The sequence below is a fragment of the Stenella coeruleoalba genome, assembly GCF_951394435.1.
Source record: "Stenella coeruleoalba genome assembly, chromosome: 3".
NCBI classification, from domain to species: Eukaryota; Metazoa; Chordata; class Mammalia; order Artiodactyla; family Delphinidae; genus Stenella; species Stenella coeruleoalba.
In genome coordinates this window covers 12,300,495-12,326,843 of record NC_137148.1, presented here as the reverse complement: position 1 = coordinate 12,326,843, position 26,349 = coordinate 12,300,495, and the positions used below count along the sequence as shown (strand labels likewise).

The 26,349-nt window shown below is 49.0% G+C and overlaps 1 protein-coding gene across 15 annotated transcripts in view; it reads right to left on the bottom strand.

Annotated features, from left to right (window-relative positions):
• The window catches only part of TRIO (trio Rho guanine nucleotide exchange factor), a 372,206-nt gene that overhangs the window by 61,232 nt on the left and 284,625 nt on the right, over positions 1–26,349 (bottom strand). For all 15 annotated transcript variants that reach the window (XM_079917624.1, XM_079917622.1, XM_079917617.1 and 12 more), the window contains one exon: positions 17,081–17,324. In XM_079917624.1, coding sequence (XP_079773750.1) covers positions 17,081–17,324 — 244 coding nt within the window. The remainder of the gene's footprint in view (positions 1–17,080; positions 17,325–26,349) is intronic.

Below are 26,349 nucleotides of genomic sequence, written 5' to 3'. Positions count from 1 at the left end.
ACCGTGGCCCTGAGGGCGGGAGGGAGCAGCTGGTGGGAACAGAGGCTGGGGAATTCAGGTGACTGGCTGTAAAAGAGGCGATAATGTGCCCTGACCAGAAAGGAAGCGACTGGGAAGCTCCAGGATGGGTGGAGGGAGGCTGAGGTTCCAGCACAGAATGAGTCTATCCGCAGTGCGAGTGTGAGCTAGCAGGTGGGAAGGGTGGTCGGGAAACCACGACAACAGTGGGAGACCCGGGAGTGGCACGCAACAGTGAGCTCAGCGGAGGACGGATGGAGGTGAGCTTGACAGACATGAAAACTGACTAAATGGGGTGGGCTAAGAAAGAACATTCTAGGCATGTGGCAAAAGAGGAGATACGCAATGTGGAAATTAAAAAGTGGACTCTGTGAAGGAAAACAAGAAATTCTGGTTTTTTTGGTATTTTTGCTGCTTTCATTTGATGGCTAGGCATATAATGAAAAGCGTCACAAAGGAAACAGAAGATGTGCTGCCGAAGACAGAGCTTTTCAACGCATTAACCCAGTGATTCTCTGTAAGGCTCAACAGCAAGGGGTGCCGGGAAGAAAAAATAAGACGTATCTGTATGTCAGAAAACCGGGGACGTTGACTCTTGGAACCGTGGTTATGTTTCACACACTCCCAAAGAAGTAATTAAGATCAATGAGGATTGGGGTGTGTCCTCCAAATGCAAGGTGAACACAGCAGCAAACGAACCTAGTTGTATTGCCAGGGAAAAACACAACCACACTGCAGAGGGTGGGGAAGAAAAGAGCTTGCTAAGCGACTTTGAAAAACAGTATTTTGATTGTATACTGTAAAACCAAAGACAACACGAATCGTAAGTTCCTGTCATGGGTTGGCAGTGAGAAAAGGTAGAGCTGAGTCTTTCAAAGCCAAGTCATTTTAGGTAAAGAAAATATTTAATTTCCAAAGAGGAAAAAAAAATGGGCTTCTGGACTAGGATTGAAGAAATAAGTAAACATATTTTGGATAATGAGATGCAGGTCTCTCACTGTCAGAGAAAATGGTTCCAAGTAAGGAAAGGCGGAGGAGAGGCAGAATGAATGCTGTGTTGTTCGACAGAGGTCAGAGGTTTCAGCATGATGTGAAAGTTATGTTTCTTTATGTCTACACACACACATACATATATGGAGAGAGAGAGGGAGACGGAACATGGCTATAGACATGTGTGCACACATGGGTAGGTGCACATACATGTCTGCTGAGAAGACCTAAAAGAAACAGTTGCTCCAGCACTGCAGCAAGGAAAACACAAGATGAGCCAGGAGCACCGTGCACTGCCAGAAAGCAAGGAAGCGCTCCAAAAATGATGCGATGTGTCCAGAGTACACAGAAACCAACCTGAAGGAGCTCCTAACAGCCGAAGCTGGAATAATTTGAGCAACAAAATAAGTAATGACAGTATTGGATAATGACTCATACAATCAAATAAATATCCATGACTCTGTACCAATATAAATAACTGAATAAATAAATGAGGCGGGGAAGCACTCTTCCTGACAGAATTCTAATGAATAAATTTAACAGGAATGAGGAAAACAGAAAATCACCAGTAGGCAAGCTCCACAGTAATTACTGTTGTAGGCAAGACCCACTGATGGATGGAAACGAGTGGGTAAAGGCAAGAGGAGAAACAGAATATTCTCAGTTTCAAAACACCTCCCACAAGGTATTTGTTAACTACAAAGAGAAAAACTGTGACCTCATAGTGGAGAAATATGCAGATATCACTTTATCCAGGTGACCGAGGTCACCACCACCAGCAAGGAGACACGTCTGGGTCCCCCTGCACCCTCAGTATGATGCAGCGAGTGGGGCACAGCATCATTTTTGCGGTGTTCTTGCCAAAAATGCATAAGCTCCATTTACTCATGAGAAAACATCAGATAAACCCTACCTGGGGGCATCTTACAAAATAAGGGACGACTAATACCTCAAAAGTGTCGAGTTCATGAAAAATCAAAGAAGGTGGAGGAACTACCACAGACTGGAGAAAACTAAACACGACATGGGTCCTGGATCCTGAGCCAAAAAGACTCATTAAAGCAAAATCCAAAATCAGGTCTGTGGCCCAGTTAACTAGGCTGGATTCCTAGTTTTGGTCACTGAACCAGGGTCATGTGACACGTCACATCAGGGGAGCCAGGTAAAGGGGTCCAGGAATTCTCAATACTAGTTCCGCAGCCTTTCCCCAAGTCTAAAATGATCTCAGGACTTTCCTGGTGGTCCAGTGGTTCAGAATCTGCCTTCCAATGCAGGGGATGCGGGTTCGATCCCTGGTGGGGGAACTAAGATCCCACAGGCCGCGGGGCAACTAAGCCCACTGGCCACAATTACTGAGCTTGCGCGCCTCAACTAGAGAGCCCGCACGCTGCACACTACAGAGCCCATGCGCCCTGGAGCCTGCGCATCACAAATAGAGAGAGAAAACCCGCATGCCACCACTGGAAAGAAGCCCACGCACCACAATGAAACATCCTGCATGTCTCTACGAAGACCCCGTGTGCCGCAACTAAGATGGGTCGCAGCCAAAAAATAAATAAATAAATAAAAATTAAGGGGAAAAAAAAAATCTCAAAATGAAAAGTTTTTAAAAATAAAAAATTGAATGTTGTTATAGATAGGTAAACAGCTAAAGAAATTGAGAGTGTGAAAAAAGTTACCAGAGAAATAGGCGAAGTCAGAGAACTTCTGTGGGGGAAAAAACCCCTATTAGGGGGCCTTCCCTGGTGGCGCAGTGGTTAAGAATCCGTCTGCCAATGAAGGGGACACGGGTTTGAGCCCTGGTCGGGGAAGATCCCACATGCCGCGGAGCAACTAAGCCCGTGGGCCACGACTACCGAGACTGCGCTGTAGAGCCCGCGAGCCACAACTACTGAAGCCCACGTGCCGCAACTACTGAAGCCCATGTGCCGCAACTACTGAAGCCCGCACACCTACAGCCCGTGCTCCTCAACAAGAGAAGCCACCGCAAGAAGAAGCCCGCGCACCACAAGGAAGACCCAGCGCGGCCAAAAATAAATGATAAATAATAAAAATATGATAATGATAAATGAAAAAAATAATAAATAAATAAATTTATTAAAAAAAAAAAACCCTGTTAGGCAAATTGATCACCTGTGAACAAAGGGATCTTTGATTTATTGAAAAAAATCTACTGAAGAAATATAAAATCATCCTTCGCATAACTGTAAAATTATAATAGCCAATCTCATAAAAATAAAGGTATTTTTATTTAAATTGGTTGACAAGAAATTCTTTTGGTCAAAATCAATGCCCCCACCACCCAAATCACTTTTCAGGTAAGCTTCTCTTGTGATAATTAATCCTCAAATATTTAAAATGAGAACTTCAAATTTCAAGTGCCTGTTATTGTTCAGAAAAAAATGAGACAGGGTTATTTTTTGTCAAAGGTCATCTCAAAAAAAAAAAAATTCCAAAACTCACACCAGTAAAATAGGTCCATATAATAAATGGTGCTTTATTAAATCAGAACTAAAAATATACTTAAAGCTATTTGTAAAACTAAAATTCAGATGAACCAAAGGACCTAAAGTCCTTCTATTAAGATTATAGCGCTTTTTGAAGAGGGAACAAACATTAATAATTAGGCAGTTAATGTAGGATGAAAAGGTCCTCGAAATCTTCAAAGCCAAAGATGGGATCCGTAACACAAGAGGAGCTACACTTTGAGATGGAAACTCAAATAACACAACTATGAGGAATGTTATTTATCATTTCCTCTAAAAATTAGTAGTGTTTTCCTGAGACCTGAAACACTATCGACAATTCCGGTAAGTTTTCAGTAGTCTTATCCTCTATCCAGTCCTGAAACCTCAACTATTAGTAGAAGCAGGCAGCGCTGCAGCTGGAGCATCGGAGCATCCCACTGCTTCATGCGGCTGCTTCCCATCCTGCCTCCCGGCCCTGGTTTCCTCCCTTCCCGGCACTTCCTTTCTGTCCAGCGAGTCCACAGCGCTGGCCTCTGCACAGCTGCACAGCCGGGATCGAGTTTCTCAGGTTCCACGCACAAAGATACTCCTGTTCAGAGGACGTTGTGTCCGGTTTCTTACCCCGCAGATAACACCTCCCGCTCTGGAGGGAGGGGACAGGACGACTGAATCCTGCATCTGAGGGCCCCATTCAGCACATTATTTCCTGCCGCTTTCTAGCGCAGTTGCCAATCCACAAAAGCACCTTTATTGAGGCATTCAAACTCTTCATCTGGGTGCCAAAAACTCGATAGGCTCCTTTTCACTGCTTTACTTAACTATCTTTTCACAAACGGTGGGAGTTTTTCTCTTACTTGAACAAAACCAACATTCAAGGCCTCCTCTTTCCCACTTTAACTCACTACGTGACCTTCTCTGTTTGCATCAGCGTGTGGATTATTTGCAGAATGGCAATATGAGATGGTAACCCCACAAGAACGTTCCCTAAAAAACTAACAAAAACAATAGTGTTCAAAAAATTAGAGCAATGTCGCCAACTCCTGGCAGCCAATACGCGCCTTTCATGTCCCAGTTCTGTGAAGCATCAGAGAGCGAGGACACAGGCCACAGGAGAACCCAGGGAGGGGTCAGGGTGAATGGGAAGCCCCGACAAGAAGCTTACTTATCTCTCCAGCTCTTCCAAGGAAGGCCAAGCGGCAGACTTCTATTTCTTTAGGCAGGGAGGGAGCAGGAAAATTTTACTCCTGGATGCAAATTGATAAAAAAAAAAAAATTCATTTTCCCTCTTGCTACTGGTTCTTCCATTCACTGACTCACAACAAGCCCCCTGAGGGTCAAGTTCTGTGCTTGACTCACAGAGGAGGGAGAGGAGGGGAGGGACCTAAAGAGAAGGAAAAAGGACAGATTTCCATCCAGGTGGCTTCTTCGGGTGGTGGAAAGCAATTAGAATTATCGTATCGTAAGTGAAACCAGAAGGTTGAAAATGGATCCTTCTCAGAGAAAACTGACTGCTGGGGGTGGTGGTGGGGTAGTTTTGGGAATGCCCACAGCCCACGGAAGGCAAATGGCCTCGAGAGCGGCGGGCCTGGGAGACCGGCTTCCGGAATCAGCTCTTCCACCAATACCGCCTGGCCTTGGGCAACTGAGTCTGTCTCTAGAGGCTCCAGCTTCCCTCCGGGACCAGAGGCTCCTTCCAGCTTGTATGGAGAACAGGACACACAGGGGTTAAGAACTTGAGCCCTGAAGGCTGACCGCTGCTTTTCAAACTCCATTTTCCATCACCTACTAAGCTTGGTCAAGTTAATTTCTCTGTGCCTCCATTTCCCTCTCATAACACAGGGATGATAATAGTATACACTGCCATCGGGGTATCTTGAGGATTAAATGTATAGAAAAGCAGCACAGTGCCTGGCACAGGGCAAGCCCTCAACATATCTTACCTGTTATTACTGTTACTCTTCTGAGGCTCCAACAGCCCCTCTGCTGTAGGCTGATTACGACCCCCCCAAATTCCTAAGTTCAAGTCCTATCCCCCAGTACCTCAGAATGTAACCAAATTTGGAGATAGGGTCTTTAAAAAGGTGACCAGGTTAAAATGAAGCTGTAAGGGTGGGTCTTAATCTAATATGACTGGTGTCCTTACAAGGACAGGAAATCCAGACACCCAGAGAGACACCGGGGGTATACACACAGGGAGGATCATGTGAGGACAAGCCAGAAGGTGGCCGTCTGCAAGTCAACGAGAGAGGCCTCAGAAGAAACCAACCTTGCCCACACCTTCATCTTGGAGCATCTCGAGCATCCAGGACTATGAAAAAGTAAACATCTGCTGTTTAAGCCGTGCACTCTGTGGTTTTTGTTATGACACCCCGGGATGACTAACGCAGCCTCTGCCCCCGTCTGATAACAATGTGCTCCATAATCTGGAACTGAAATGGTCCCATTCATTTTGAGACGGAAGCTAATCTCTCTCTAAGAACAGAACTTAAGATTCTTTCCTTCTAGTAAATTCAAAGTTCTACAGACCCAGGAGAAGGGATGGGGGAGGAAAAGGATGCAACTGAATACACAGGGAAAAGAATACGGAATCCCAGAGCTGCCTTGCAACGCAGCCAAGGTGAGTGAGCCTATTTACTGTCTTCTCGAATGTCTGAGAGGGCCCTCAGACAACAAACACGCTGGGTCCCCTGTCCTGAGCTTGGTCAGAAGACTTTTGGGAAAATGACGACCCCCTTGAATAGCTGGCCACGTGGAACAACCAAGATGTCCAAGCATCCCAGCCACCGCTGGTCAGACCACGCTACCACGCGCCTCGAAGCCCCAAGCACTGAAGCATGTCAGAAGATTCCAGGGCAGCCCCACTCTGTCCAGAGAGCACCAGGAAGGGGGCAGGACCCTTCTTCTAGACAGAGCTGGGTTGGGGGTCAGAGTTCAAAGGTCAACCTCTCGAACCGTCCGACTGACCCCCAGCCTCCCGCACTCTTCTCTTCCCTCCAAAATCTTTTCAGAGTGTCAGTAAAGAAAGAAAAAAGTTACACTGGGGATGGTTTTAAAAACAGCATGTTTCAAAATTCACTGTGAAATGTTCGTTGATTGGAAAGTGAAGCCTTCATAAAGTATAGAGATTATATGGAGACTTCAAAGCCTGTGACAAGCACGGACAGCACTGCCTCCGGGATGTGTTTCTCACAGGTGACGGGCGGCCTGGATTCAGAGGCAGCCTGGTTCAGGTGGAAAGCAAAACAGAAGCGCCACAAAAAGCTATTTTTAGACACACACTACGGGAAGTTACCCATTCCTTGGAAACTACGACCACTCTACATTTAGTGTCAAGCCCCTAATTTGCACCTCTTTGACTGAGTCTGCAGTCAAATGCAGACACTGGTGAAACATTATCTGCATTAATATTGCACGCTCCTGTGCAGAGCTCTGTGGGAAAACGTCCACCAAAATCGCATCTCACAGGAGTCACACGGAAACTTCTGATGTCAGTTACATGAATGATTTTAAAGAGTACCCTCACTCCAAGGGGATAGTTTCTTTTTGTTTTCCTAGGTGGGTAAGATGAAATTAGAGAGCTCAAGGGGTTCGGTACGGTGCAAACATCACGACTCTGATCAAGAATAAAAAATATGTAAAAGCAAATGTCATTAAATAGCATGTTTACTGTGATTTTTTTTCTGATGTGATTAATTTATGATGCAGGTGACTCTTCTTCAAAAGTCTGTTTTCCATGAATGCACTGACCCTTCAATCCACCAATCCCACTTGTAGAATTCCGTTGTATAGACAAGCTTGCATATGAAGGAAAAGACACATACACACAGTGATCCTCTGTGACCCTCTTTATAACAGCAGCAGACCAGAAGCGACCTGGGGTGCTCAGCCTTGTACTAGGTACTAACCTAAGCCACGTGCACAAGGGAAGCTCTCCTGTCCGTGAGAAAGGAAGAGGCATGCACCTCTCCACGTACTAAAGTCATTCCTAAAAGGTATGGCTGAGTGACAAAGCCGGGGCAAAATACGCTACCTTTTATGTAGGAAAACGGAAGGAGGAATGAATACATGCTTATCTGTGCCTAACACAGTGCCAGATGTAGAAGGTGGGAATGAATAAAAATGGTGATCTATACGTGGCCAGTGGGACTGTGGGAACCAGACTTCTCAGTTTATACCTTTTCAGTTTTATTTTTGAACCACGCAAAACATCTAAAAATAAGTTTTAAAATTTGTTATTTCTTCCCTTCTTTAGAAAAGAAGTTACGAATGTGGCGTCGCTGAAATCGTATGTAAAAGTTGTGTACCAATGTTCGTTCTTCTGGGACTAGGTACCCCAGCTTCCATCAGATTTGACCAGGGACACATGATTCTAAAGCTTTCTGGGCGCGCTGCTTCAGAATCAGCCAGGATCTCTGAAGGTGTTTTCCCTTCTCCTTGCCGTGTGCAGCTCAGCTATGAGGATCTACAGTCAAATCTTTCAAAATTCGGACTGCTGATGGGAAAGTAAGCTCTAGGCACACAAAATAATCACAAAATCATCTCCCATTTCTCAGAACAGAGAAAGGAACGTAGAAGCCAAAGCCAAACACACTTCAGTTTTTCTGGCCCACACCTGCCCATGGGCGCTTAGGTGCAGTTTTATCAGGTGTCCTCAGAACCACGATCTAGTAAATACCATCAGGAAAGAAGTGCCGACTGACTGACTGAAACATACGCGAACATCCCCTCCAGGTACAGCATTTATTCATTTTCAAAATACGTAAGAAAACCAGCGCACTGTGCTACTGAACAACCTCTTACCAAGCACGTCATCTCCCTGTACTTCTTCACAGCTTCTGCAGGCGCTAATCAGAGTAAATTTAAAAGAGAAACCCCAGTTTGTCTAACAAATCGCAAAGTCTGGTATGCGTACGTGTCAGAAAGGAGGCAGTGAAAACCGTCGAGTCCACAGAGAGGCAGGAAGCAGACACCCCGCCCGGCCCCAAGTCACCCCGAACAAGACACGTTTCAATTCTCCCTGGGGATCACCTCTCCCCTGATTACATACCTTTCCCTGAACACTGTGTCATGACCGGCTGTGGGAAGATGGTGTTCGCATTCATTGTTTATGGCTTTGCTATATATATAATTTTTTGTGATCAGCTAATATGGATGGCGTCAATACCTGCTCATGGTTTTTTCCTGTTTTAATGAACACTTTCACGTAAAGTTGGCGCATGAAAATACCTCCAAAATGAAGCACTCAAGAGAGTCACGGCCCACTTGTGAGGCTCCGTAATTACATGCTGCATGGAAAGCGCTCCTTAATCACAGGCCTCGGGCTGATCCCCGAGCCCCGGATCCACAGGGCTCAGGGGAGAGACTAAGTCTTTGTTCTTGGTGCAACTGTCTGTTCCTCGGTTTTTCTTCCCACAGGGATTTACATAAGCAGCTGTTCAAACAGACGAAAAAGTGCTCTTTTCCAAGCTAATTAAAAAATATATATATACAGATCTTCCATTATATATATTCTTAAAGAACGTGTGGGCAGATACAGGTTCGAACGTCTATGCATTGGTGTGTCTGGGGTGGATGTGTTTTCTGATTAACGGGGACAATCTGGCACTAAGCAAATGTCTGAATACAGCAGAATCACAAAACAGTCAACTAAAAATTTTAACATTGTTAAAGCCTTTTTAACGCCTTACGTTTTCCAAAAACATACACGTCATTTAAAAAGTCATAAGCATTCATCAGTGGTAGGAGACTTAGATTCATCCTTGGGGAGGAGGGTTTCATGACTTGGGAAAGATGATATATTTGGGTTGAACAAATTTAAACCAAGTTTTCCCCAATATCCTTGAAGAAATGCAAGAGGCCTGGAACCGGGAGCTCCATTTTTGGTTGCACAGATTTCTTTCGAAGGTAGAGAAGCACCTGAGCATCTGCAGAGATGCTGCTTTTCTGGGTGGCAGGGGGGCTGGGGAGAGAGCACAGGATGAGGCCTTGGCCCGTGCACAGAGGCCAGGCTTCCTCTCCCAGGATGGGGCGTCCCACTGCCAGCTGGGCTGCATGGAGCGGATGCTGTCCCAGGAACTGGGAAGGTGGTCTGGAAGGGGGTGAGGAATCTTAGTAACTGCTTGTATTCCAAACAGGGAAACCGCTTTAAAGTGCCCCTGAGCTGGGGGTCAGCCAAAACCAGATGGCGGGCACAGGCTGGGGACGCAGGTGGTGAGGCCAGGGCCTGGGATTCCTGTGGGATGACGCACCAGTGGCCATCGGAGTCCTACTTCTCCACTATCTGCAAACCTCTGCTAAGTCCTGTCACCTGGTCTCACCTGTACGGCACGGGACCGAGGGGCACAGGAGCTGCGGGGCAGGCAGTGGTGGGCGCCACCCAGCAAGCAGGCAGAGCCACGACCTCACAGGGCCCCGACGTGGCCAGGGAGGCTGAAGAGGCTAGGTGAGGAGAACAGCGCTGGAGGGGGGGCAACAGGGGCTCAGACGCACTGCAACTTGGGTGCCCTAATTTTATCCTCACCTAGTGGCCGTGCCAGTGGTTACCCTGAGAATCAGATGTGGAGTTTATAACCTCCAGGTCTGGGACCGGGACACTTCATCCATTCATTCATTCTAAGAAATTGCATGTGGTATAAATGGTATGTCCATTTTTCACAACTTTGAGCAGTGGCCCCATGGATTCATCTATGTAAGGTGTGTATCTTTAAAGTAAAAAACACAGAACAGAACTGGACAAAGCGGATTACGATGAACCGTACTCACTTATTTGCCTGTGAACACTGCTGAGGCTCCTTTCCCCCCAAGTTACAGGCCTCGATTTTTCTTTTTTGGCTGTGCTGGGTCTCAGTCGCGGCACTTGGGGTCTTTAGTTGTGTCCCACGGACTTTCCTTAGTTGCGGCATGTGGACTCTTAGTTGCAGCATGCATGCGGGATCTAGTTCCCCGACCAGGGATCGAACCCGGGCCCCGTGTTGGGAGTGCGGAGTCTTACCCACTGGACCACCAGGGAAGTCCCGGTCCCCAGGCCTCCATTTAAAGCCCTCGTGCCCACTGTTCAGGGTCCCTTCTCTCCATGACGGCTGTGGGCGGAGGCTCTCTGCCCCTCGTCAACCCTGCTGCTTAAAGCCTGCGTTACTTGTACCTCCTCCATCACATTTGTAAGTTCAGCACTATCACTGCACCCATGGCTCCTACTAAAACGTTTTAAAGTTCTTTCAGTGAGTTCCTACGAGGTTCCTTGTGTGTCTTTAGTGGTCCCTGGAGTTCATCATCTCATGGGGCCTTTCTCAGGTTACCCTGATGTTAGCCTTTGTGTTGAAATACTTGTTAACTGCACCCTCATCCCCCCGCCAGACTCACTGTATCCATTCATATTTTCCTGTAGGATTTTTTATTTGGTGAGAAGGGACAGGAGTGTCAGGTAGGAAGAACCCCCGCTCCCCGTTACTTTACGACCACACCAGGGGGAGAAAGAGGGGATGTGTGCACTCATCGTGTGTGTTCCTGTGCACACGAGCATGAGGGGCAACGCTTGTGGCACATGTTAGGAAACTGGATTTTATTCTGTGACCAACAGCAAGACACTGAAGGAATTTAAGCAGGAGCACAGTATGACCGGATTTGTGTTTTAGCTGCAAGAAGAGGGGGAGAAGTGAGGCTGGGAGACTTAGTGGCAAGGAGGCAACGGTGGCGATGGAAAGGAGAATATGCTTGAAATATACCCTTTAGATAAAGGTACCAAAATGTGGTAGGCATGCTCAAAAATTAAAAACAACACTATCACGACCCAGCAATTCCACGTCTGGGTGTCCTCCCCAATGCACGGGAAGCAGAGACTGGAGGAGAGCAGCTACTGACAGCAGACCCCAGTGTCCATCGACAGGTGAATGGACAGCAAACTGGCGTCTGTCCATACCGTGGAGTAAGAGTCAACCTTAAAATGGAAGGACATTCTGACACAGGCTACAACACGGATGAACCTTGAAGACGTTATGTTAAGTGAAAGAAACCAGTCACAAAAACTTGGGAGGACAGTCTAGTGACTGAATATTGGAGAGTCAAATATTCAGGCAGAGAGAAAGATGGATAGGAAAACCCTGGCAGAGAGTTTTGAGAGACAAGGAGGCAGCCCAAGGTGGAAGCCAGAGAAAAACCTACATTTCAGGTAGTTTCTCACGAAAAATCTCACTTTCCTAGTTTTCATTTGGATTAAAGAAAACGTCCCATTTCACTGATATCAATCACATATCACTGCATTTATGAAAGATAACTCCTGGGTCTTCTCTTTGACCTGATTTTGATAGCACCCACTTTTCCGTAGGTGATGTGGTAAACCGGAAACCACAGGGGATTATTTCCGGAACGTCGTTTTTCAGTAAGTGTGGTGTGCGGAGTCAAAGCCCCAGGGCGTAGAGGCCCAAGTGGTTAGCAAGCAACAAATTTTATTTCTCATGTTTTTGTTCCTCTGTTTTTCTAATGAAGAATTCAGAGGGAAAAAAAAATCATGTTTTTAGCTTCTTCAAAGTGAAATGCAAGTACTGACCTATACACTATCCCAGAGAGAAAAACTTTATAAACAACTTCAAGAGAGGTTAAGGCTAAGGTTCCTAAGTGGGTATTTTCTCCTAACTATATCAACAAACTAGCAAAAACACGACCTGGCCACCTCATTAGGGGTCAGCATAAGGAAAAAGGGGAGGTTTGGAATTGGCCTTCATTCAGAAAGGCCTCATGAGAAACAGAACCTGAGAACGTCAGAGCTGGGGAGGACCTCAGGGACCACCCGTTGCCACCCACCTCAGGCCCCGGGTTGCACGTCACCGAAGACAGAGATGGAATCAGAACTCGGGTCCTCCTGACACAAAGCACAGACCTTGCGAGTTCAACACATCACCTCTTCTAAAGGCTCCACCATAAAACGTCACTCTCACCCCCGAAATGTCTTCGCTTAAAGCTGAATTTTAGCAAAAACCAATTCAGTGGTGGCTAAAAGCGCAACTCCAACTGGGCCAGGCCAGGCAGTGGAAGAACTCAACTGACAAGTGGCACCATGACAGTCACATGGGCAGTCTTTCAGATGCAATAATCCGGGTGTGAGGACGGTGGAAGGACCTCCTCAAGACTGATGACAGATCACTGTTATACCCTTAAAAAAAGCGAATACAGTTCAAAGGCCGCCACGACGCGCTTCAGGCATGCGTCCTGCAGGAAGCTCGGGATGCGACTCTGCCCGGTTACTGACCCGGGACAATCCTACTTTTACTGAGTATCTCCCACCCTCTCACCGCCAACTCTGGGCACTGTTGCCCATCCAGGGCCCCTGCACTGCTCCAGGGATGCTTGCTGGGTGACCCCCGAACCATGGAGCTAAGCTCTCAAACACTATCACGTATGGTAGTTCTGGCTGTGACGAAAGAGAACAGCTGACCTACTCAGTCTAGGGTAGCACCAAAAAGGGGATGTGGTGAACGGGCCTCGTCGGGAATATAAACATTTCTGATATTCCTGTTCACTTTCTGGGAGCAACACTAAAGTAAATAAACAGAGAACAGTGACAGCTGTCCACGCTGAGACAGTACGACAGAAAAATCCCTTGGATTTTCTGAGAGACTAAAGATAATTCCGTGACCCTGTATCAGCAGCCTAGCAATGGCCACACGCGGGGGTTTGGGGGCCACTGCTTCTCAATCCGGCTGCTCGGCGGACTCACTGGGCCCCAGACCAGGAGAACCTTTGCGGTGGGAGGTGGTGTGAACCACACACACGCGCTGGAGGGGCACAGGGACTTGCAGAGGCCCCGTTCTGCTGACTGTGGCTGCTGCCTGCCTGCCTGCCTGCCTGCCGCCTGTGACTGAGAGGCTGTGAGAGGGGAGAAGGGCGGCCAGGGCAAGATGAGAGCAAGATGCCAGACACCAAGGCTGCCCGTCGACGGACGCCGCTCCACGGCTACCCTCCCGTACTGACCTTTCCCCTGAATCATGTCCACACTGGAGTCTAGCTTCAGACCCAAAAATATCTTCCTGAAGAACAAATTGTACAATTATACTTCTTGCTCGTTTAAATCAGTGATGTTCTATCCTCCCCCGACATCACCCAGGGAAACTGGGCATGATCCAAGGAGCCCGGGGCTCATAAATCCTAAGTCCTCGTGCCTCGTGCCGTCCAGCAGACGTCCAACTGCAGCCACGCCTCAGAGCGCCTGCGACCCGGGCGCTGGTCCCAGTGCGTAATGGGCCCCTCCGGGCTGACCTGAGTATTGATCCTCACAGCCACACTGCGATTCTTAAATATCACACACAACCAAACACACAGACATTTAATCTCAACAGGCATGTTTTTCACCTGGAAACTTAAGGTGCTTGGATTGGGGAGTTGTGAACAAACTGAGGCACTAAGGCTGAGAAAACTGTGGGACTAGAGATTAGCCCATGTGCTTGTTCCTCCACCTGGAAGGTCAGAGCAGCAAGAATCACAGACATTTAAGGAACCAGATCAACAGCGAGTGACCAGGGACGAGACAACACGACACCCCCCCGCCCCCCCCCCCCCCGGCGCTCCGGAGCTCTGCAGCGTGTGAAAGGCCAGACGGCCCGCGCGCGCGACCCTGCGAAGGAGGCCTGGAGGGCGCGGGGTGCCCAGTTCTCTAGAGGAGGGGCCGCACTGGACCCCTCCCTGCAGTGGCCCTGCGGCCCAGCCCGGCTCTCAGACGGAAAGGGCTCCGAATGAGCCGCCGCGCCAGCAGAGGCCGGTTAAGCAGCAGCCCCGCCGGCCCAGCGCGCGGTGGTACGTGAACCGCCCGCGGTCCTCTGCACACGAGAGCCAGGAGGGGGGCTGTGGCGCCGAGCAGATGCCCTGGGGACCTCCTGCTCCCCAGGGGGCGGCGGCCTCTTTCCCGCAGTCCCTGGGGCTCGTTCTGGACCCTCGCCCCTTGCTGCCCCGACTACCCGATGAAGACTCTTCTCCTAGACGGAGCCGCGGGTCACTGCCCGATCCCCTGGACTTGACCGCGCACAGGAGGCTCTGGCAGACGCTTGTCCAAGAGCCCAAGGAGGATCCTCCCTCCCCCATCTGCCACCCAAGTCCCAACACTGCCAGGAACAGGCCACCTCAAGAGCTTCCCTGCACTACAGGAAAAACAAAAACTCGGAAAAGGAGGAAAACAGTGCCTAAGGCTCCGAGCCCCAATCTATGAACCGACTGTTAGTTCACAACAGGTTCTACTCAGCGAAGAGACACCTTCTCAGTACACAGAGGGTTTGTGAGGAGTGACGTCTCAGGTGCCGGAAAGTCACAGAACCTCAGAGAGAAGAAGCTGTGAATGGGAGTCAAGCCAGAAGACAAGCACAAACCCAACCTCTGTAGGAAGTTTTCAGGACAAAGGCAAGTGTGATAAATACACGGTTCTTTCTGCTGGGCTAGCCTGCAATTGCGAACACCAGGAAGTAGAGAACACACCACAGGAAAGGCACATGTGAAAAGAAATCTTTCAGAACCAACGTTATTTGTAGCTTAAGTTCACCGGGGCTCCTCTGCATATAATAGACGAACTTGAAAAAAACGTTGTACTTCCTTTTCAACTCAGACTCAAGGACTTAACTACATTATGCAACTCTGGGAACACCCAGGCGATGGGCCAACGGGTAGCCCAGCACCAGCCGCTATCTGAACTCAGAACTCGGCACCACAGCCGGGCAGGTCCAAGGCTGCTGGCACTCAGGGGCAGCTTCCCCGTAACTGCAAGCAGATGCTCAGCTTCGGGGCAAAATTGGGAAATTCCCTGCCTTTCTCTTTGGATCCCTGGAGACACCACAGCCTAATTCTTCCAGCTGCTTACTGAGGTGACGATACAGTCACATTTAGGCCCCGAGGGATCCGGAACACGGTCGGGCCTGTAATTCCCGAGGGGGCGAGTCACCGGCTATTTCCTGTGCAGCTTCACTTAGCTCAGCGCCATGACTAACCCCTCAGCAGCCAGAGGATGGTCTGCAGGACGCATGTAAAGAGGGCACAGGGGCTTCCCTGGTGGCGCAGTGGTTGAGACTCCGTCTGCCGATGCAGGGGACACGGGTTCGTGCCCAGGTCCGGGAGGATCCCACATGCCGCAGAGCGGCTGGGCCCGTGAGCCATGGCTGCTGAGCCTGCGTGTCCGGAGCCTGTGCTCCGCAACGGGAGAGGCCACAACAGTGAGAGGCCCGCGTACCGCAAAAAAAAAATAAAAAATAAAAATAAATAAAAAAAAGAGGGCACAGCTGACCAACGGAGGGAGCAACTGGAATGTTCCAAAATTAAAAGAACTGGAATATGCAGAGTATAGTGGAGTTCTTTCAGGAAGGGTAAACCAACCGCTGACCCCCAGATCTGAAAGAACCGGCCATCTGCCAGCATGGCAGAAAAACGAAGACTGACCTAATGTGGTTTGAAGCATATAAACTCTACCCATTCTGCATTTTTCTAGAAGCTATAGCTCAGTGTTTCTAAAAAGGTCTTAAAGGCTCAAATTAGCTCCTCAGTAAGATGAGAGATTAAACCAGCACCATCCAACAGGCACAGTGCAAGCTGCGTATGTAATTTAAATTTTTCTAGTAGCCATCATTTAAGTGGTAAAAAGAAACAGGTGAAATTAATTTTAATCATACATTTTATTTAACCCACCCTATAAAGTATGTTATAGTACCAGTTTGCAATGACTATAAAATAATTACACATTCTTTTTTCATGGTAAGTCTTGCAATCCAGTGTGTATTTTGCACCTGCAGACCAGCTCGATTCAGACAGGTCCCGTTTCAAGCCACATCAGTCCAGCAGCAACCATGTTGGACATTCGGGATAAACAGACTCTCATACTCCCGTGGGGAGCTCGTTACTGACCCATCCAGACACACATGGAAAAGCGGCCTTGCTACAGTTGCCTGCCTCTAAAGGAGTCCCCAGTGCCAAACGCCGTTTTGTTCAAACACCCTGTTACTTCAGTTGAAAAGCATTTTTTTCAAAAGCCACCTCTCTTGTCACAGCTGCAGACCCCTGACACTGAGCCCTGCCTGACTTGGCCAGCCTCCCCACCGGGGGGTCCAGCTGCGTTCCCTCTCCAGGCAGGGAACCTGGGGAGTCTGGGATGCCCCAGGACACTTTATCAAGCTATAGAGACAAACTCTCAGAACCTGCATGCTTGCCTGTCCAGCACTGAACACTAACAAAATAAAGAATCCACAATGTGAAAACCCGATTAGGAAGATGCTGAGTCTGGTCCCACCTCCCCTACCTGTTTCCAACACCACCTGGAGGAGAACAGCGTCTTCTCTGTCTCCTCCATTTATGGATGGCACTGGCCCCAACAACAGCCCCCTTGTCCTTTGCTAACCGGCTATCTTATTACGCGGCCTTGGGAAATGAGGCGATGCTTCATTATTTCTGAGTGACAGGTGAAATCCTTATTCCATCTCAGCTCCAGACGGATTAAGAAGGCCCGGAGACACAGGGATAACGGACTGGGGCACGAGTGACCAAGAGGGATCGTACCTATTATGAGGCTGCAGGGAGCAGGGACAGAAGCACTGGTGTCATTTCCAGTAGGACCGTCATTGCCATCCACGCCCGCGAACTCCTACCTTTGTGGTTGAAGATGCCCTCCATTTCCATGCTACTTCTGGAGTGGGCGATGCACAGGGAGCCGCAGGGGACCAGGCCTTCCACCGCGGGGGACCGGTCGGTGGTCCGCACCAGACACCAGTCAGGCTTGTCATGGGGCCGCTCCAAGACTTCCACGGTCTGGCCACGGCGGATGGTCAGCTCGGTGCTGTTACAGGCCGTGAAGTCGTGGATCACCACCGTCAGCTCACAGCCGCCGGACAGCTGGGGAGGGAGGGGACAGGTCAGCGAGTCCAAGCCACCGGCCCTCAGCAGGCAAGGCTGGTGCCTGGGCCGGGAGCTCGGCTCCCATTCCACAGCTGGGTCAGAGCACCGGGCACCAGCCGAATGAGGGATCTCCCGTTTCCCTGTCCCTTAATTTACGTCCCTTTCGAAACACTCGAACATTTACTTTTTCACATTCTAATGTATAATAATGATTTTCTGTGTGTTACACTGTCAGAATCTGATGGTTTTCCATGAGAGTGTCCAACTACTTTTGTGCCTGAGACATATGTCCCTTCTCAAAGAGTGCCACATACCGGTGACCCTTGAACAACGTCGGGGTTAGGGGCGCCGACCCCCCTGCACGGTCAAAAATCTGCGTCTAACTTTCGAATCCCCCCCAAACATAACGACTGGTAGCCTACCGTTGACCAGAAGCCTTACCAATGACATGAACCGTTGACTAACACGTATTTTGTATGTCATAAGTTTTATGCACTGTATTCTGACAATAAAGTATGTTAGAAAAAAATATTATTAAGGAAATCATGAGGAAGGGAAAATACATTTACAGCACATATATGTACTTATTGAAAAACAACGCACATATGAGTGGACCAGGGCACTGCGCCCGTTTAAAGGTCAACTGTACTCATTTTTAAACTTAGGGCAAACTAGTAAGAACTCTGCTTGTAGGCCTTTGGGGGGATTGTTCCGAAATACGGTGATAAAGTTGGAGGTCGGTTCCGGCCTGGCGAGAGCGGTGTGGCCGGGGCAGCGCCTGTGCTCCCCCGGATCGGGAGGAGAGCCGCAGAGCAGGGAGCGCAGCATCCAGAAGCACGGGCGGAGCACGCCCTTCTCTCTCCAAAACCCTTCGAGAGCCCTCGCCAGCCCCCAGGATACTCCCTAGCGCAAGCTTCCCTGCCCCACACTGCTGCCCCCCACCCCAGCTCCGCCCGGGCTCCCTCCCCGCCCCAGGCCTCAACATGTCCCTCCACATGCTGCGTGGACACCGGCTGACCCCTCATGTGCCACGTGGCTTTTGGCCTGAAGGGCCTTTCCCTCCTTCCCTCCTCTCAGCTCACTCCCATTTTCTGTCCGAACTCTTCTAAGTCTTGGGCCCTTTGAAGCACACCCAGGAACTCTGTAAAGAGCACCAACTCCATGATCTCTGCCTGGAAAACAGGTGCAGGGCCTTCTCACGACCGCTTGCTGTGCATCTTCCCTTAGACCGAACGCTCCTTGGGGACAGCTCACAGGTATGCTCATTATCGCCCCTCTGGAGGAGAACCTTGTGACCAGCTCCCCGTCCTTGGCCCACCCCCTCTGGCCCTCCAATCCGGGCAGCCCCAGGCTCAGGCTGCAGGCCGTAGCCTCCGTGCTGGGCACTTCCGAGCAGGCACCCGGGCCTGCTGCTTCCCCATCCCTTCGAAGCAGTGAGTCTGGGACGTGACTCATTACTCGCCCTCACATCTGTTTCTCTTCCAGCGTTGCCTTTTGGGTAACGGTATCACAGTCAACCACACTCCTCTGCAGCCCTGAAACACGGTCAGTCGGATTCTAGAATGTGTTTCTGACTTCTCCCTTTGTCAGCACGCCCACACCAATCACTTCATCTGGATTTCTGCACTGGTCCCCTGAGTGCCCTGCCCCATCCAGGCTTTCCTTCCACACCACCTGCACACTGCGGCCACAGTTCCCTTCTTAAAATGCTCACACGTGCCATCCTCCTGTTCAAGAACCTTAGGCACACATTCCCTAGTATAAGACGCAACGTTCCCGTCACTGGGTCCCAGCCCGCCTCCCCGGGCAGGCTTCGTGCTTCTCCCGTGCTTCACAGCCCAGAGCGGCCATGTCCTCCTTCTGAGGTGGGTCCTGCATGCCCTGTGTCTGTGAGCCCTTCTGCTTGGAGCCCTCGCCTCCCCAGCTGCTCTCGTCTCAGCCCCCGTCAAATCCCTCTGAGAAGCTGCTCCTGTGTCTACCGTCCTTGTCTGACACGAGCCAGGCTTTTGGGGTGTGTGTGTGTGTGTGTGTGTGTGTCCGTGTGTGTGTGTGTGTGTGTGTCCTCCGCACCAGAAAGCAGGTTTATGTCATTCTTCTGCGACCTTTCCATGCCCAGTGTGTGAGGCCCCAGGTGCCAAGGGCCGGCGCACAGCTTGTAAGAGGAAGCTAGCAGCAGGCTTTGTACCCAGCAAGTGGCCACACATTTGCTGAAGTGAAAAAGGTAAGATAGGTTTGCTGTAAAAATGAGCTGTCTGAAAACCAAAACAAAACATGGGCTCTTCCTCTGTGACTTCGGGAGTGAACTCTGCCTGTGTGTTTCCTGTCCCCCCTTTGGGCATCAGCACAGAGACCACAGAAGAAGAGAAGACGGTCGCCGGGCTGAGCTGCGATGTGCAGGAGGAAGGGGCGGCCAGGCCTGCTGCCGGGAAACATCCTGTTCCAGAGAGGCCACCCAGCCCCACCCCCGGCAGAGAACTGACTCCTACCCGGGCTCGCGGCCCTGCAGCGTCCTCGGCTGCCTGCCGGCCCTCTGTCACGCTCCATGCTCTCCACTGCCCTCCTGTCTTTCCAGAGAAAGTTCAGATATTTAGAATAAGAAACACATGTCCACTTGACAACCACAGAAAGCAAAACAAAACAAAACTCTTCCAAAATAAAACAAATATCGACAAAAGGAATTGTCTTTGCTGGGCCACAAAGGACATTTTCCCCAAGTGACTAACCCCCTTCTAAATTTTACAAACTTCTCTTTGGAAAAACTATGCTGAGTCTCACACACTTCTCTGTGAACACTCGAAGATGCTCATGTTAAAAGGTCAACAGCAGAGGCCCAGCCCGGAGAAGAATTTTCCTCGTAAAACGTCACGTTATGGAAGTGGTTAATCCCTGTAACGAAAAGGAGGAATGTTTCCCATCCCAGGGAAAATGTGACCCATGAACAAGCCCCGTGGGGAGCCCGGCCTGCACTCCCTATGGAGCCTTCCCTCGGCCCGAGCCGCCCGTCTGCTGGGCCCGCGCGTGCACGTGGTCCCCGCGTGTCACCACCCCCGGCCCTGGGAAGCTCCACTTCAGACGTGTTCCCTCATCACCGGCCTGTGCTGGTCTCCTTCTCCCACTGTAGGAACTCTTCAGACTGCTCAAAGCCACGTGGTGTGTTCTGGGGGTGGGGGAAGGGTGGGAAGGGAGAACGCGGCTGCCAAGAGGAATGAAGCTAGACTTTCTTTCTGGCGCGGAGTTTCCAGCCCCTCACAGAGTAATCAGAACTATTGGAAACATCTGTGCACTTGACAGAGCCTGAGAAATGAAAATCAACCTGTTCTGACAAAGAATCGCATACTGAGTCAAAATTCTTTCTCAAAGCCTTTAGAGAGTTAGTAACAAAATCTAGTACCAGAAGAATGTCTTCAAACAGTGCTAGAATTATCATTAAGAAAACCATATCTTCTTGGCTCTGCCCCTAAGAATAAACTGTCTTTTCCCATAAGAATCTCCTGCACAAATCTATAAGGGGAGGATTAAATGGGCGTTTTCTAGTCCAGAGAGGAGACAACCCATGGATTTCTGCCTCAATGTTTGCATTTGAATATTTTAAACTTATTCCAAAGCTTGTCTTTAAGACCAGGCTTGTTAATTAAAAAGACTTTTTTTTTGTATAAAAGACTTAAAATAACTATTTTCGAGTATCAATGCAAGTCATTACAGCCTTTTATGTAGAACTGATCTCCTAATTAGAAAAAGGTTGGGTTATCCTTATTTATTGTCAGTGACATTTCTACCCCTAGTGACACAATTTCTTCACTATGTTGAAAGTGTTACCATTCCACTGATCTAGTTTAAAAATTCACTTTTCCTTTCCAACCATATTCTGTGAAAGTTTTCACATTATCTTTGTCACATCTCTGTATTTTATGGACTTGTATCACGGGCTCCTTACCACAAGCATTTGGTTGAGGATTGCAATTTATGAAAATCTCAATTTCCATGACTCACATTAACTCTTGTGACATTCTCATCAGAAGATATTCTTTTCCCAATCTTTCTGCTTTTCACCTTAAAACAATTAAATGTGGTGACTAAAAAGCATGACAGTAAAATGGCCTTAACTGGAGCAAGGACCGTGGATACTATAATGAAATGCCTCCTCCAAGACCAGCCACGAAAGGGCTGCCGGGGGGAACTCCAGGGATGCTGGTGCACAGACGATTCGCAGAACCAAACCAGGGCCCCCTTGCCTGAGTTCTCGCAATGACTGAAAATGAACAAGTTGCTGTGTTTCACCCAAAAGAATGAAATACTCACCTGGTCGCAGGCACGTGAACCTTCAAAAACCGTCACACAGAACAGAACTTTCCTTTTTACATTTTCTGGAGGAACCACGGTATATTGTTTTGCTTTGCCTGAACCCAGTTAAAGACAGTAACTGAAGCAGAGCCGTGGCTGGGTGCTTCTCACCTACCGCTCGGGCTCTGGCATCCCCTCCCTGGAGCTCTGCAATGAGGCATGTCTACTTTACGAGAACATATAGCTCTCGAGAGACAACAGCAAACACCTGATGTGAATGACTGGCTCGCAGGTGACTTCTGGGGCGGGTTCCGCCAGAGGAACAGGGGCTCTTTACAACTGACACGCGGATGGTGTAGTCCTCCCTGTGAATGAATCTGCTTCGAGAAGCTAAGATCAATTGCGGGTGGGTGTCTGGCCAACTTTCTGAGAGCGCTTCAGGAGAGGGGGAAGAGGTCTACTAAAAGCCACCTTCTCCTGTGGAATAGAGTGTACCAACCCACAGTCACATCCTACAGGCCAGCACGGTGCAGGCACTAGAAGGGTCTTGCGGTTTTGTGCAGGCTTCACACAGAGCAGACCAAAGAGTGGCTCCTCGCTTAAAGGGGACTAGAAAGTACAGCTCCGTGAATTACCAGCTCCGTGGTTACAAGAGAAAGGCCACCACCGGCAGTCAGAACAATTCCCCAAGGAAACGCATTACCCCAGCTTCCCCCTGGGCAACTTCGCGGAGGCCGGAGGCTTGGGCTTCTCAGTGGCCGTCCTAACCACGGGACCATCAGGCCCCTTGCTTACCCCAAACTCAAGGCCAAGTTCACAGGAGAAGCCGTCACAAAATCTGCTGCTGGGTTTCCAAGAGGACCACTGTGAATCTCTCACAGATTGGGGTGCAAAAAGAAATCTGTCAGAACCGAAAAATGGTTAAGCTGGCAAAAATGGTGTTTCTTACCACCCCTCCCCCAAGAAAAAGAAGAAAAGAACGAAACAAAAGGAAACAGAAAAAAAGAAAAGAAAAAGAAAATTTGTGAGAAAAAACGTTTTCAAAAGCAGCAGCTTACCCTACCCAACATTTTTACCCAGAAAAGAAATACTGAGTATAACATTCAGGGAGGTTAATCCTTTACTCTTTGCTGATGTGATCACACGCTGGTTCTGACATGCAAATATCCCTTGGAAGCCTTCCTTGACCGGGATACACATGAGGTGCAGTGGAAAGTTAGATGTCAAGAAGCTAAATTTAAAAGATATATTTGAAAAGGCAAACTTTAAGTGTAAAAAGCCAAGTAGATCAGAGAGAAGACAGCTCCCAGGTACCAGGCCTCCAGGCTCAGCGGCAGCTGGCCTGGACCAATGCCACACTTGCCCTCACTCTGAACATTTTAGAACGAGAGGCGCCGAGGGCTGAGCCGCGGGGCATGAACGAAAAGCTTCGTTGGCTGAAAAGCAGAAACAGGAATGGGGCTCGGGAAGCAGTCAGCTGGCCCCACCTGTACTACTTTCAATCACAGGCCCTGGAAAGCAAGACCCCTCTTGGGACAACTGAGCCCAAAGGAGCCTGTTTGCTGTGTTTCCTGGGTGAGCAGCACTTATCCAGAAAAGTTCATTTGAAAGGCCTCTTTTTTTCCCCCTGACAAGCTAAGGTATGACAGCCAGGTAACCAGCCGACTGGGTCCCTCACCCAGAGGAAGAACAACCAGGATAAACCACCAGCCTCGAGTCTGAATCAAAGATGGGCCGCCACTGTCAGCAGTGACTTTGACCAGTACTGTAAAATCTACATTGAAAAGCACTTCCCGACGCACCACTATTTTTAGAAGCACTTTTGTTAACAGTTATACCTGAAGTTGTAGTTTTGAAAACTCTGCCTTTTCTTAGAACTGAGGCTCTCTGCTCCAGCATGGGGAAAATTTTGTTTTTCTGATTGAGTAAAGTTAGCAAAGGCTGCATTCGTTCTGTGGCTTTATGAGAGCACTTCAGAAACTTGTTAAAAATTACAAAAAGCCACAGTCACTTAGAAAGACAGAGGGAACCAATGCCAGGGGCCACCCTCGCCAGGCTGCCAGCGGGGAGGGCTTTCTCTGCTTGTTCCTGTGGAACGGCACCTGTCCTGGGCTGCACAGGGCTCGATGCCCTTGCACCTGGGAAGGCACGAACCGACCTCGTGAAGAGCACGGACTCATCCTACGGCTGATGCGGTAGGATTACAGGGGAGCGGCTGGGAAAACGTTTCAAGCAAGAGTCTCCCGCTTCTTCAGAGGCTGCCCGTTCAACACGTGATCAGTATTCAGCTGCTGAGCCACCAAGACATGCAAGTTCAGGAACTGAGTCTGAGCAACTTACCCTTAGCACAGCTTCTAGCTCCTAAGGAACACAATTAGCTTCTAAATCCACTGCAGGCAGGAGTGCTCACTAAGAGGCCGATGTGCAGCAGGTCTGCAACAGCCAGTAACGAGGGAGAAGGAGGCAATTTTTGAAACGAAGACACAGTGACCGTCGACATCTAGGCAGTGCTCAGGGCGTGTAAGGCACTGTTCCAAACGCACGTTTTTAATGCTCACAGCCCTAGAGGGGGGAGTCGTACTGTCCCCTGTTACAGATGAGGAAACTGAGGCACAGAGAGGCTGCTGAGAAGCAGAGCTCAGAGGCCTGGCTGGGGAGCACCTGCTTGTTCTTAACCATCTGCTGTTGGACGCTAAATACTTTGCCTACTCGACTCCGTTACCCTCTGGGCGGAGTCGGGACCCTTAACTGACATCCCGGGATTAAAACTATGTGCTGTGCCCAGAAAGGCTTCTGAACGAAGCGACTCAACTTCATGCCCACGCGGGCAAACCTACACGAGGCTCGGGACACCGTGGCGAGGGCAGCAGGCTGGGCAGCGCCTCGAGCCAAGGCTCCCTCCTGCTTCTGGCAACTGCAGGCAGTGGGGAGAGCGGGAGCTTAGGCGGGCGGCACACAGTGCCAGGTATGTGAGGGACGGGGCTGATGCAAGCACGAGGCACTTCCTAAGCAGGCTGAATGCAGGCTTCCTTCCTCCAAAACTTGAAGCCAGCCTCATCTTAAAACGTACTGGCATTAATGACTTTATACACTACCTCAGCGCTGCAATTTATGGAAATCCATCCAAGCTCCTATGGTGCAGACTGTCACTTCACAGAGGTTTATTGACTTTTTAAACTACATAAATTTCATATCCCCAACACAGTGCTATATATACTTCATGAAAAGTAACTGAAACCATTTATTTTTTTAAATGTGTGAATTCATATACTCACATCACAAGCTTAGGGGCAAAATTCGTGCCAAGTATCAAGTCTCAACTGAATTTCTCGTTCATTACAAATAGCACGGCTCGGCTTCAGACCTAGAGAAGGCTCACACCTGGCCCCCTGCTGCCTCGGGCCGCTTTTCCACAGCCTGCCCTGTCTGGCCTTGGTTATTTTTTTCATCCTGACCTCAAGATGGTTTGTTCTATAGTAGTAGCCTATATCTGATTCACATATTTTCTATTTTCCTTATAATATAAATTTTTGTTATATGAAGCAAACCACAAACTAATAATGCACACAGAAGGAAAAAATACTAAAAATGCTTCTTTAATACGCCAAAATATTTAGTTCCTCCTCAGCTCTAGTGTGAAGTAACAGGGTCTAGACCCCGCCAGGTAATTAGATCCACATTCTGTTTCTGGCTTCCGCTCTCTATTCCGGGTGGCCCTGCGAGGGTCACCTGGCCTCCCTCATCCCCGCAGTGACCTGGAGGCGTCCCCTCCCAACATCAGGGAGACAAGCTCAGGACAAATGAGACAAGAATCTGGCAAGCATCTGATTTCTTTGGAACCCACATTATATTTTCATGAGATCGCTTTATCAGCGCAAGCACCATTAATAAGGGCAAGAATCAGTGCTACACTGACATCTGGAACAAAGAGATGGCAGCTTTTAAAACCGACGTTTGCAAAGAAGGAAAGGTGCTCGGGGGCCCTGTGGTCTGTATCTGCTAACAGTGTCCCTGGAGAGAGGGTGTCTCCAGGCCCCTCCTTACCTGACTCTTCTAAAACCCTGTGCCTCATCTGAGAGTTACTACAGCACTGGGCAGACAACTTCTCCTCAAGAGTTCTCCAAGAGGCCAAGCCGAAAACATCCCCCCACCCGGTTTCTGAAATGGAACCAAACTCCATGATAACAACTAACTCATAACAGACATCATAAACTAAGTCAAACAGGCAGAATATGGTTAAGTAATTTCCCTTGCCAGATCTATCTGCCCATGTCATCAGAGGCTATTTAAACTTGAAATATGTAGGGCGGAAAGAACCTTGGGACATATGAAAAGTTACTGCCATCAGAGATAACAGGGCTTTCTGTTTAAGCCTAGTTCAGAGTAACAGTGCATTTTACAAACTGACTCCATAAAGGATGCAATTTCTTAAATGTATTCTCCTGAATCATCTACTGACCCTGAAATGTTCTACCAGAGAAGTACATAAAAGGAGAAAAACCTCCCCAACGCAGAGAACAGACATGTGTAGGCATATGTGTGGTCGCAAACATGGGCCTTCTTTTGTATAAGGCCTCATGGGTATGGCCCCTCCAAACTCCACACTCTGACTTATCCATATTAAGTGCCACACGCTGCTTATGTTCCTCCCAAATACAGAACACAAGAACGGAAGAAGACAACCCATTGCCATTCTACGGTCTTAGGAAGACATTTAATCCTTTCTGTGTACTTCCTATTA